The following is a 13,503-nucleotide window of genomic DNA, read 5'->3' as shown; positions in this document are numbered from 1 at the left end:
GGCTGAACAGGAGAGCGCCCGGAACGGCGCCCGCAACCGCGGCGGCGTCCAGCGCGTGGAGGGCAAGTTGCGCGCCAGCGTCGAAAAGGGCGATTACTACGAGGCGCACCAGATGTACCGGACCCTCTTCTTCAGGTAGCCGCGCGCGTCGGCCTTCCGCCTCGGCCCCACGCTCAGGCCCCGCCCCCGGCCGCCTTCTATTGGCTGTACCGCGTTGTCCCGCGTCCCCATTGGTCCATGCTGCTGCTTGTCTCTGAGGCCGAGTTGATGCGAGTGGCCACGGGGCCGCCTGGTGGAGCGTTCCGGCCTGCGTCTGCCTGGCCTCTCTTCTTCGGCCTTTTCCCTATACCCTTCCTGGATTTCCTGCTGCCTGCCTGCCTTTCCTTGGATTCTTCCCCCTTCCCTTTTCAGGTCTCCTCCAGCCCGGTCTCCCCCAGTTCTCCCCTATCTGGCCTTCCACCCATCCCAGGTCTCCCTCTCCAGGATTTCCATCTCTTTGCTCTTCCCCTGCCCCCCATCGGTACCGGACCCTCCAGGTTCTCCGACCGTGGCCGCACCGAGTTCCGTTTGGTTTTGTAAACCCCCATGCAAATTCGCACGCTTTTCTCCCCACTGAGAACCCAGCCGTCATGCTTTAAGACTGTTTTTTCTTTTGTTACATCGCCCCTGTTCCTCTGGGTTTTGTTTTGTTACCACGTCAGCTGTTTTTACAGGTCTGGTATCTGTATGACACCTGCTCGCCCGGTGGGGTGACCGTGGCCACGTGCTGCTGTCGTGTCTGAGATGCGGGTGCGAACACCGGGCTCAGAGGCTTAGTGTAGGAGCAGAGGGAAACGTCTCAGTAACTTAAAATGCCGAGGACGTGTTGAAATGATACTTGGAGATACTGGATTAAATACAGGTGTCTGCTTTTACTGTGACTGTTAAACGATTTCCAAGTGCTGTTGACGTGGAATTTTCTTTGGACTGCACTGTACTGTAGTATTTGTGCTCATAAAACGACTGCTGTCATTTTTAAATTCTTATCTGTACGATATTTCTGCAAATTACACATTTTCTGACCCTTTATGGTTTAAGCCAGGAAATAATTTGGCCATTCCCTACAACTTGAATATTTTTAAAAACTTTTATATATTTATTTGTTTGTTTATTTAAATTTGACCAGAAAGGGACAGAGAGAGGGAAGGAAAGCAAGAAAGCAAGCCACCGGGTCCAGGACTTGAACTGTGGTCAACCCTGTATGAGTCCACGCCACCTGCTGGCCCCACTTGAATATGTTTTTAAAATAATTTTAAAAGTCTTAATATGTCCAATGGAGTACCTTTTATTTTAAAACTACCACAGAAGGGAACCAGCAGGTAGCGTAATGGCTATGTCACTGGACTCCCCTGTAGTTGACAGTGGTTCGCGTCCCGGACCCAGTGGCTTAAAACTCACGCCCGGCGCGTATGCGTACGTGCCCAAGATCCCGAGAGGAGAATGGAGGAGAAGGGATTGCAGCGTGACCATCCCCCCTGGGGGGTGATTTCTCGCTTTCTGTCTCTATGTCTCTGTCTGGCAAGCACACGCGCCCCATAGCGAAAACCTCTCCAAAAAAAAAAAAAACTACCACAGAACAGTAAATATTTGGGAGGACAGTGAATAAGGCCTTTACACAGTTTGGGCCTAGTTATGTTTTGTGTGTGTCTTTTTGATAGTTTTGTTTGTTTGTTTTAGTGCAGTTTTAGATTCACAGCAAAATGGAGTAGAAGGTACAGAATTTTCCCACTTATCCCCCTCTCCCCACACAGGGGTCCTCAGCCCTCCCCCACTATCAATATTCCCCTCCAGAGTGGCACATTTGTTACAGCTGATGACAGTCCATTATTTTCATCCAAGGTAAATAGTTTACTTTTGTCTCACACTCTTGGTGTGATACATTCACAAAGTCTGTTGTTGGGTTCCACCTGCCCTGGGTGACTCATTAACATAGTGACCAAAGGGCACTTGATCTAGGTGAAGTATGTGGGAGTTGTTAGGCCCTAGACATGTCATGAGTATACTATGTCCTTAGCAGTATTTATTTGTGCTAGCGAAAGAAAAGAGACAGCAGTGTTTTAAGTCGGTAGTTCCCAATATTAGCTGACTTGATAGGTCTGGGACATGGGATGAAGCCCTGACATCTTTATTTTCAGGGTTTTTTTTTTTTTTCTTTTTTCTCTTATTCTGCCAACCTGGAGTTAAGAGGCATGGATTTCAAGTTCCTGACTCTAGCCTTACTAAGAGATAACAGCGCTGCTCTGCGTCTTAGTGACGAAAAGGGCAATCTTATTTTCAGAATTTTGTATGTATTGACCCCTGACTTTCTAAAAATGCAAGCAGTCAGGCCACATCTAGTTTTATCATTGTGGTGTAAGTGCCTTTCTTTTTTGAAAACCTAGCTGTTTAATTTGTTTAGAAAGAGATTTGCTTTTCCCTTTAGTTAGAAACTTTCATTTTACCTCTGTCCAAAGCAAGTCGTTAATGCTAGATGACTGTCGATTGAATTTGTCACTGAACATTAACAGCTTGCTTGGCAAATGCGTGGTGATAGCCCCTTAAATCTGTTCTTAAAGAACTAGGCATTAAACTTTGTAGAGTGAGCCTGCTCATTGTAGATTACTGACCATAAATCTATGATGTAGACCTTCTGTAGCACTGGCTCCTTGCCCTGATGTTTGCAGTTTGGGGGAATTTGTGTATAAATACTTGACCAGTCATTAATTAGCAAAAGTGGAGCTTCTCAAAAATACGCAGGATGTTCTTTGTTTTGAGCCAGTTCTACTGTGATGAAGGACTTGATTGTTATTTTAGCTTTTAAGCGATGAATCCTTTGGCTGAGACTGTATTTTATAGTGAAACAGGAGTGATGGTGGATGAGGTCTGCATCCTCACTGCCTTCTGGACAGTATGTCTCCGGGGTCTTGTGAAATTAAGAAGCCTGCACAGTGAGGAGTAACCTCATCGGGGATATTGTGTGGCTTTGTGTCGAAACCCTGAGCCTTGAAGTTAGACCTGGGGCCTGGACATTTACTGCTCTGTTCTCACCCATGTCTTCTTTGTGAGTAACGTGGGAAGAAAGGACACCCAGCGAGCTGTGGCAGTTACTTCATCATGGCCACCTAGAGTTCCACTGCCATACCATGGAGCTGTCCCTGACTTCCAAGGGTAGAATTTCCACTTGGATTCCTGGCTTAGACTACTCCATGGGTGTGAAGCTTCTGGAGAAGTCAAAAATCCCCAAGTTAAATGAATTTTTTAACGTCTGTAATATATATTTGCCTATCACATTTAAATATTTAGATAAAGTATACAATTTGATGAGTTTTTACATACAAATATATCCATGCGCCCAACACCAATCGATATATACTGAAAATATAACCCTGAAAGATTTATTCTCTGCTTGTATAATCAGTCTTCCTCACCTGTTTCTCCCAGGTGACCACTGAGTTTCAGTGTGTCATTATAGATTAAGTGGTATTTTCTAGAATTTTATATTAGTTGAATCATTGTGTGTACCTTTTTTATTGACTTTTTAAATTCACTCACCACGATTGTTTTGAGATTCATCCATATATCTAGTTCTTTTTTATTGTTGAGTGATAATTCCATTGTTTGGATTTGTCACAATTTGTTATTCATTCAGCTGTCTTGTAAGTTCTCCAAATAGAATGGTTTTAATTCGCTCGGGTCAGTTTAAGGTAGAGGAGGGGGAAGGAAACACACTGGTCTCCTGTGAATTGGTCCCACAGAAGTTTGGCAATGTTCTGGTTCACCTAGTGATGTTGGAGGATAAGGACCTTACGAACATTTCACCTTTGTTCCTGTGTACTGGTTATGGTAGGTCACCTTGTCTCTCCAGACTTCTTTGAGTCTCTCCTTTCATTTTTGCCAGGGCAGAGAGGGGGGTCAGTTTTCCAAGCCTATTGGGAAATTGGTACCCTACAAAGTCAGAAAATGGTGGCTTTGGGGACAGCTTTGCCCTAGTGGCTTTAATGCCACCGTCCTAGCTCAAGGGGCCTCAGTGTTGATTGCATGTTTGTAGATTTGCTTTTAGAAACTTTGATGTGGTTGAAAAACCAGCCTAGGAGGCAGTAATCTGCAGTGTCCACAAATAGAACTGCCCTCAGCTCACCTGCCCGGGTTCCACACCCTCCCTACAGCCCTCCACCTGCCTGCCATTGAACTTGCCCTGTGATTTCGCCTGAGATTTGTTAGAATTGATTTATTGTGGCCCGTAACCTTACGTTGCTCTTAAAATTTTTTTAAAAGGAAAAACTTACAGTCCATATGAAAGAGTTGTTGGGAATTCAGGCAACAGATCCTGGACAGTGCAGTCTTGTTTGTGGCATGACTCTTTGAAGCAATGTCCTCAGTTCTTCTGAGCTTTGCAGTTTCTGAGCTGAAGGCAAACACTGACCAGCCCCAGTGTCCAGGAGTGGGTGTGTTTTAACCTAATAGTCAACCAATGTAGAAATTTTGTTGTAAAATCTAGTTATCTCATCTAAAGACAAGTATATCTTCAGTATTTCATGTCCATTCTCAGTTGTTGAACATACAGTAAACTGCCTCTGCCTACTGAGAGTGGAACTGAGACTGGAGATTCCCCCATGAGCTCTGTCTGTCTTCATTTGACACCCACACAGTTTTCTTTTTAATTCTAGAGGGCATCTGTGCCTGAGAGAAGGCACCCTCCACAGGTGTGGTCATGCCACACTCTTGTCTCCTCCAGTTCTCCATCCCATCAGGATCCTAGATGTGGGTACACAGGTACCCACATGTTTTCCAAGCTGAAGGGACCGGAACTTGAAACCTGATCAGCCTTTTGGGATCTGGCTTCCTCTATACAGTGCTTCACTGCCACACTATGGGACCAGCCCAGAAACCCGCAGTTTTTATCACAAGTATTAGTATTTCCATTTCTGTATTGTTTTTTTGTTTTGTTTTGTTTTGTTTTTGTTTTGTTTTGTTTGAAAAAGAGCAAAATAAGCTAAAGTACTTGCACAGACAAATTGCTCTGTGAATGAAGATGTCATTGCCAGAAGTCCATTAGCTAGTGGACAGCCCCAGATGTGCCAACTGGGAACGTCTTCCATCAGTGAAAGACGGGAACTCAGTTTCAGCGTCTGTAAATGGTGCTTTTGAACAATCAGTGTACTGTGCATAGGTTGGGGCTGTGTGGACAAGATAGTGGTGGAGCTGACCTGTATTCTCCCATGGCCTTGGGGCCTCAGGGACACCAGTTTCTGCTTAGTCACGCAGAAATGAAAATCCCTTCCAGCTCCTGAAATTGGTCAATGGAAAAAGAAGCACACTTGCTTTCACGGAGTTGCCTTAGACTGACTGTTTTGTCTTTTACCAGATTTGATGTAGCAACAGGCAGTTTCAGCGAGGTGGGGAATGACTGGTTGAAAACTCTGGTGTTGTGTGCATCAGTCACCGCTGTTTGCCTCCTCCTCTCTCCTATGTGTGCCCAGCTGTCCTGAGAGGGAAGGCTGGCTGCAATACTGCAGGTGACTGCTGAGCCTGGGAGAGGTCCATGCAGGCTGAAGTGGCTTATTGCAATGGTCACTGCAGTGCCACTTGGAAAATAGGTTCCTGTATCCCTAGAATTTGGTTTATATGCCCTTCAAAGATTTTTTTTGTTTTTGTTTTTGTTTTTTCTGTGTCTGGTTTTCTAAGAGGTTATCTCTTGCTGTACTTCAGATAGAAGAGTCTAGAACTCTGTGGTATCATGCATGCATCAGCACTTGGGATAAATGCAGACTGCCCTGTATGTGCCATGCACATGGCAGTGTGAGGCTGTATCCTCAAGGACTCGATTCTCCAGAGTACTCCGAGCAGGGCTGCAGGACTAGAATTAGGATGCTCTGTCAAGGTGCTGAGTCACGGTGGGAGTCGGTCCCCATCCCAGATGGAGTGCATGGGAGAGATGTGGGTAAAACCCCAGACTGCACCAGTGACCTGTGGGCTGAGATTGGTTTTCTTTCTTAGTCCCCACCCCCAGTGTGCAGCCAAATGGGGTGTCGTCTCCTATTGAGGGACCTGTGTGCCAAGCTAACAAGATTCGCAAGTGCTGCCTGAGGGGAAGGGAATGGTTGGTTGTGGTGCCTTTTTGAAGAAAAGATTTTCTTTGTAATTAATGAAACAGCTAACTTGTTGGCATGCCCTGCTAATTTGTCTGTCCTGGTGATGCTAAAGTAGCATTTCCTAGATGTGAGCCATTTGTGTGTCACTGCTGTAGGTTTTGCTGTGTCTATCACCTGTACTGAAGTTTACTGAATATTTTTCTTTAACTTGATTTTTTTTTAAGAATTTTTTAAATTTAATTTTACTTATTCATTCATTTACTTTTTAATTTGACCAGGGAGACACAGAGAGAGAGATTACTGAATATTTTTCTTTAACTTGATTTTTCTTTAAGAATTTTTTAAATTTAATTTTACTTATTCATTCATTTACTTTTTAATTTGACCAGGGAGACACACAGAGAGAGAGAGAGAGAGAGAGAGAGAGCAAGCCTCCAGTTCTGGGACTCGTGGGAGTGTCCAGTGCCTTAACCACCACACCACCTGCTGGTCTCCTTTAACTTGATATTTTAAAAAAAAAAAAAAACCACACGACTTTGTCCAGGGAATTTTGGCTTGCAGGCAGAGTTGACTGTTTTTTTGCAATAATGAGGAAATTATAATTAAGATAAATGCATAGCCAGTGAGATGAAATATTGAAGCCTACCTAGTCGCCTGCCCACTGTGCTCTGGGAGTGTGCTGCCATCTCCTCTTGTTGCACTGTCTGCTCTCGTGGCCGGGGCTCTGCTCGTCTTTTCCATGGCTCTGAATCTGTTTAGCTGCTAGCTGAGCCTCTCTCTGCTCTGTGCTGCTGCCCATGAGTGGTTCAGGAAACCTGTGCTTCCTTGTCAGTGAAGAAGTGATGTGACACCAGGGGCAATGATGTCCCTAGGTTGTCCCTCTCATGGAAGGAGGAGCGAGCAGCTCTTAGAGGGTTCAGAGGACATTCTGCCTCCAGTCTGTCTTCTTAGCTCTTTTACTGAAATCTGGGAGCTACTTGAAGGAAAGAGCTTCTTCTTTGCTCTGGGCCTGTTTGAGCACGGATAGGACCTTCCCCCTTTCTCACCAACTCTGAGTTTTTAGGGGAGTGAGCTGGTTCTCGAAGGCCAGAACCCTCTGACAGCAAGGACTTTAGTGTTGAGGCATTCCATGCAGCTCTTATGGTGGAGAGAAGCTGGGGTGATGTGGGGTCGGGAGGTGGCAGGAGAGGCCCATGAGCTCTTCAGCTCATGCCGGGAAGGGCATGCCCTGTAGGGTGACTGGGACAGACTTTTCCTTTCCTCCCTTGGAGCGCATGTATCTCAGGAATGGCTTTATGTTCATTCCTTGCGAGAGGTGCGTATGCATGTGGGCATGCTTGCTCTTATAAAGCCTTTACATCTATGGGAACACCCACACTTCAGCATTTCAGCACGGTGCACCTAACATGAGAATGTCCGTGGTGAGGACTGTGTGTGTCTTTCTATTGCAGGTACATGTCCCAAAGCAAACACGCAGAAGCCCGAGAGCTCATGTACTCAGGGGCGCTGCTATTCTTCAGTCATGGCCAGGTGAGTGGTCTGCCATTTCCCGTCTATCCTTTTCTGCTCTGAGCAGGAGAGTTGAAATGAGGACGACCAGGGAGAGGCCTGATAGATGACATCAGGCCACTTCTGGCTCAGCCACAGGTGGCAGAGGGTCCTGGTGTTCTGGCTGTAGATGCTTGAGTGGGAAGAGCCTGTCACTGAGGGTCCCTCATGGCTGAGGCTCTGGTGTTGTATTTATGGGCATTGGGATGCTGCATGTGCCTTATTTTGGTATATTCAGCTCTGCCCGTGTCTGTTTGCTCCTGGTCAGGAGGTCTCAGTCACTTAGCTGCATTCTAAGCTATGTGGTGCTCAGAATAGATGTTTTTAACTTCAGCTGTTCACAGGCTTCAGTTTAGAAAACTGGAGCAGCTACCCAGCATTATCTTATGTGTTCTGAACAAATTAGAGCTTTGTTTCTAACTGCATGATTCTTGTGCATTTATGTATTTTGTAGCAAAACAGTGCTGCCGACTTATCCATGCTGGTCTTAGAATCTCTGGAGAAGGCAGAAGTGGACGTGGCTGATGAGTTACTAGGTGAGATTTCCTTACCATGTCGAGCTTTGCAGTGCACGAGGCACCCTCACACCTTAGGCCGTTTCATAACTGATCTGTCCACCTAAGTCACTTTGTTCTGTTTTGTGCTGGCATGATGCAGTTTCCTGTGCTCTGGGATAAGCTTTGTTGTAGAGCTAGCTCCTGCCCAGTCGCAATGACCCAGGCCCACCTGACACACCCTGCTCTGAGCATGCAGGCACACTTAGCAGGACATACTGTGTTTTATAGGTGAAGCATGACTTGGGCACTTCCCTTCCCCAGCACGGGAGCCACTTGTACTGTCTGCACAGTAATTGACCTCTCCCCTGCCCTGATGGACAAGGTGGTGGCACCCTTTTGTCCAGAGACTTGGCTTGTCGGCCTGTGCCGTTCGGTAAGCTTGCGGTTGGGGAGTCCTCTTTGTGAGCTGCCCAGCTTGAAGGTGAAGGAGGGGTCCCACTCCTGGCTTGGTGTTTTACTCCCTATCCACCCCAGGCTTTGTTCTTCTGAGGACCAGCACCCCCATCCACAGCCCACCCTCCCACTTGATTCCAACACAGGCTGAGCCATGATGCCAGAAAGTTGTCGTCACATTCTAGGGTTTGCGGCCCTGGCACTGCAGCGGAGAGGTCAATTGGGGGTGCCTTGGAAGCATTCAAACCCCTGGGATAGTCACCAGGACACCTACAGCATGCTAGTACTTCTCAGCTTTCTTTTGAAGTTAATTGTCTTTAATACATTTTTGTGAGGTATGTGATACAAAGACTGGAATACTTGTGTATTCATTTAGGTGAAGGTCTGTTTGTGTCGTTTTCAGAAAATCTGGCTCAAGTGTTTAGTTTGATGGATCCAAACTCTCCAGAGCGAGTGGCCTTTGTGTCCAGAGCCCTGAAGTGGTCCAGTGGGGGATCTGGGAAGCTGGGCCATCCCCGCCTCCACCAGCTGCTGGCTCTCACCCTGTGGAAAGGTAGGTCCCAAGAGCTGATAGGAGGGGGCATCTGCACAGCCCAGGAGCCTGGCACTGAGCAGCTACCCCTTCTGTGCTGTTTTTATTTCCATTGAAATCCATAGCAGATAATGAGGGGAGATTCTGCTGTCTGAAGTTATGGAGGTCAGGTGTTCTCTGTCTAGCTAAATCTAAATGCGTCTGTTTTGGTATGAATCGTCCCTTGATTGAGCTCACAGGAGAAACAGTGTGGTAGAGGTAGGACCAGGCCACCACAGTTGGATTGGCCAAGTCTGCTCCTGAGGTACAAGAAAAAGTACTCAATAAATATTTGTTGAATGACTTAAATGACATGCTATTCACCAGGGTTTAGAGCTTCCTCCCCCCATAGCCTCCTGAAGACCTTTACCTCCTGAGTGGCTTGGCACTTCCAGTGAACTCATTCACTTATATAGCAGGCCATGCTAGCGTCCTGCCATGCATCCTGGGTCTGTAGGTAGGACTAGGGTGGCTTCTGTCTTCTGGGCATCCACTTTGGTGGGCGTCAGGGGAAGGGCCCTTGGGACATGTGTCCAGCAGCCTTATAGGGCACAGAGGGACACACGTTCTTTATTTGAAGCTTTGAGAGTTGAGACTATTTAGGCTAAATTAAATAGGTGGTTCTTCCTTGTCCCCAAGAACTCAACCTGTGTCACCTTCCCATGGACACCTTCCCTGGCTGTCCATGTAGAGCAGGTTTCTTGTTGCTGTCTCTTGTCTGTTGTATCTGCCCAGCACACTTTCCCCTCAGAACATAGTGCACTGGGTCAGGGCCCCTGTCTGTGACTCTTTGCCAGAAATTACACATTAGCTTTGTGAACATTCCCATAGCAAATTAAAAAAAAATTTAAAAATCTAAGATAATAAGCTTTGGGCCAGCAGGTGGCATAGTGATTAAGTGCTGGACTCCCACATGGCCCACCGCGGTTCAAGTCTCAGACCAGTTGTCTTGAAAATTCACTGGGTGTATATGTGTACATGTCCAAAAATCCCAAGAGAAGAAGGATTGAAGCATGGCCATCTCCCCAGGGGGTGACTTATCACTTCCACTGTCTCTGAATCTTTCTGTCTCTCTTCTCTCTGGCAGGTGCACACACTCTAACCTTAAAAAAATAAACAAACAAATTTTTAAAAAGATAGTAAGCTCCTCCTAGGAACAACTGTATTCTGACAAGTGATGTGGTAATTGGATAAACATATTTGAGTTCTCTACAAGTAACAGCCCCAGAGTCCACTTCTACCTTTCTCTCATCCATCTGCAAATGAATGTGGAGTACCCACTGTATGCCAGGCCCTTGCAGATTCTGAGAATTTGTAAGCCATGCGTGCCAGGCCTCCCCATTGGGCCCCAGCAGCACTGTGATGGCTAGGACTCTGACACTGTGGAGCAATCTGTTGGGGGAGTGTCTGCTGTGCCCTGTGGAAGAACGGGACTGAGGATCTGCTCCCTTCACTCTTGCTGAAGGCAGGTTACGCTGGGCTATTCTGTGCTCTGTGCCATGACTCCTTGACACCTGGCTTGCTCTACTATCTTCACTCCAGAGTGACAGAAATGAGGAGACTCAGTCAGATCTAAGTAGAATTCAAAGGCCAGAAAGCTAAGGGAAACTTCCTTAGAGGAATCTAGCCGATTGCCTCCCCGGCTTCACTGACAGAGAAGAAATGTGGCTGAGAAGTAGCTGCCAAACCCTCGGGACAAGATGGTACCAGTATTCTCCCCTCTCTTGCTCTACACAGTTCCCCCACAGCCCCCGTGGTTGCCTTGTTCTACAGTGGGGAGCCAGGTCCAGTGACTGTGTCTTCCTTGTCCCCAAGAACTCAGCCTGTGTCACCTTCCCATGGACACTCTCCCTGGCTGTCCACCGAGAGCAGGTTTCTTGTCACTGTCTCTTGTCTGTTGTGTCTGCCCAGCACACCTTCTTCTCAGAACACAGTGCACTGGATCAGGGCCTCTGTTTGTCATGAGCACTGTGGAATCTCTGGTAGAGCCTTGGGCAGACAGTCCTGAAGACCATGTCCAGTCTGCACATGACACTCATTGCCCCAGAGAAAGTGGGCTGTGGAATCCTTGAGCCTCTCTCTTCTGAGAAGCCTCCCCGTGACAGTGCCCTGCAGTGTCGAGATGCAGGTAGACATTCCTGTGTCACACTTGTGTTGCAGTCAGTGTTTATTTGGCCCCTGTCTTGGCCAAGCCTGTGCTTGTGGGTATCCATGGGAAGATGCAGGCATAATCCTACTCCTCATAGTTGGAAAGAAAATATATACACCTTTCTTGTGGTTCAGGAAATCAGCCTTGAGACCTCATTGTTGTTCAAGAGTGTTTTAGTCCTACATGTTCAATTTTAGTGTTTAGAAGTCAAGGTAGGGGCCAGTCTATCCTGCAGAGGAGCCAGAGCCCATGTGGCAGAAAGCAAGAAATCATCCCCCGGGGGGATGATCACACCGCAATCCCTTCTCCTCCATTCTCTTCTCCGGATCTTGGGCACACACGCACATGCGCCCAGCATGAGTTTTAAGCCACTGGGTCCGGGACGCGAACCGCGGTCGACTACTTGGGAGTCCAGCGACATAGCCATTACGCTAACTGCTGGTTCCCGCCAACTGTGGTTTGAAGCCCAGCCCTGGCTGCTTGAAAAACATGGTGGGCACATATGCAGGTATGATGGGCACTTGTGCTTGCATGCCCAAAATCTCAGTGGGTTGGAGAAATGGAGGAGGGATTGCAGTGTGACTATGTCCCATTGGAGGGCTGCCTTCTCCCTCTATTTCTTTCTGGAGAGGGAAAAAACACCCCCCAGAGGGTTGTAGTGACACTATAATCCCTGCTCCATTTCTCTATTTCGTCAGGATTTTGGGCACGCATGCACATGTTCCTGGTGGTTTTATTTCAAGCCACAAGGCTTGGGATTCAAACTGTCATTCAGCGATGTAGGATCTGCCTCCCCTACCTGCTAGGCCACAGAACTGCCCTCCCAAAATTTTTTTAACAAAAGTCAAGGAGAGGCACCTTAAGATATTGCTCGGGGGCCAGTAGGTAGCATGGTGGTTAAGGTGGTGGAGGTGATGGATTCACACACGGTCGACTGTAGTTCGAGTCTGGGACCTGACGACTTGCTTTCTCACTTTCCCTATCTGTCTCTCTCTGGTCAAATTAAAATAATAATAATAAATAATAATAACAAATAAATTTAAATAAAGAAATAATTCATAAAAATCTTAAAAAAATAAGCCCTTTGGCCTCTCCCGGACCTGGTGGCTTGCTTTCTCACTTTCTGTGTGTGTGTGTGTGTGTGTGTGTGTGTATGTGTGTATGTGTTTCTGGTCAAATTTAATAATAATAATAATAATAAAATAATTCTTTTAAAAAAACTGAAGGGTTCAGTCGGGTATTTCCCACGATGGGATCGGATGGAGGTGTCCACAGTAGAAGTGAAGAAGACTATGTTCAGGGACATCTGCAGAGACCTAGCCTGGTTGCTTCCCCCTGGAGTGGGGCAAGGCTCCCGTACTCAACTCCATTGAAACTCAGCGTGACTCGGGATCAGGGGAGTGGAGCTGCCTGTCCCTGTGTCACTGTCTGTGTCCTGCTCTGCTCTAAGCATCTTCTCTGTGTGGTTTCATGAGACACGAATTCCATTCACTACCCCGAAAAAGCCTTAGTCCTTAACTGAATATCTGCCTTAGTTACTTTTCTGACATTTTTCTCATGTGAATGCCTAAACACCAAAAGCTTAGTTTCGTAGGGTTCAGGGAAATAAACAGAAGAGAAATAAATAAACCACAAGGTAGGTCATTCCAGTGCTCTTGAGGCAGCAGAAAGCGCCAAAGCTGGTGTCAGGCTGGAGGCCTCCTAGGGTGGGAGGTGACATTTGGCCATACCGACCATAGGTCTTGTTAGCATCCCTGCTCTCCACCAACTAGATGTTGTGGCACCACCCCCTTCCCAGCAGACACTGCCAGAGGTCCCTGGTGGTGACAGGCAGCAGGAAACAGATGGATTTACAAAAGTTGTCGAGGAAGATGTCCGGGTGAGACTCAGGTAATAAGACTGAGTCATTCACTGACATTCGAGGGCTGGTACTTTATAATTATCTTTTAAAGGAGACTATTAGAATTCATTTAAAATTAACTAGCCAATTTTCAGTAGAGATGCTCAACAAATAGCCTGTGGTCAAAGGAAGCACATTCACTTTCTGTTTGTTTCTCTTTCATTTCACTACAACCTTGTGCCTTGACAAAAGGTGTAACCACAAGGAAGTAGGAGTCCCAGATTTCTCCCTCTGTCTCTTTCTTTTTTTTTTTTTTTTTTTTTGGGGGGGGTTTT

General features: G+C 46.7%; 1 protein-coding gene across 5 annotated transcripts in view; it reads left to right on the top strand.

Moving 5' to 3' along the window:
* The first annotated feature begins 6 nt into the window (after positions 1-6).
* Positions 7-13,503, top strand: part of GET4 (guided entry of tail-anchored proteins factor 4) — a 23,049-nt gene continuing 9,552 nt past the window's right edge. Inside the window, exons 1-5 of one of the 5 annotated variants that reach the window (XM_014583946.2) lie at positions 272-901; positions 1,791-1,878; positions 7,562-7,640; positions 8,113-8,194; positions 8,991-9,161. In XM_014583946.2, the coding sequence (XP_014439432.1) occupies positions 871-901; positions 1,791-1,878; positions 7,562-7,640; positions 8,113-8,194; positions 8,991-9,161 (451 nt within the window). In that variant the 5' untranslated portion in view covers positions 272-870. Of the gene's footprint in view, positions 136-271; positions 902-1,790; positions 1,879-7,561; positions 7,641-8,112; positions 8,195-8,990; positions 9,162-13,503 lie in introns of those variants that run through there. The other 4 variants (XM_006167890.3, XM_006167891.2, XM_014583949.1 and 1 more) reach the window with 4 other exon arrangements.

Source organism: Tupaia chinensis, unplaced genomic scaffold, assembly GCF_000334495.1.
Source record: "Tupaia chinensis unplaced genomic scaffold, TupChi_1.0 Scaffold145208_1, whole genome shotgun sequence".
Taxonomy (NCBI): Eukaryota; Metazoa; Chordata; class Mammalia; order Scandentia; family Tupaiidae; genus Tupaia; species Tupaia belangeri.
Note: the sequence above shows the minus strand (reverse complement) of the source record. Positions and strands in the feature narration are given on the sequence as shown.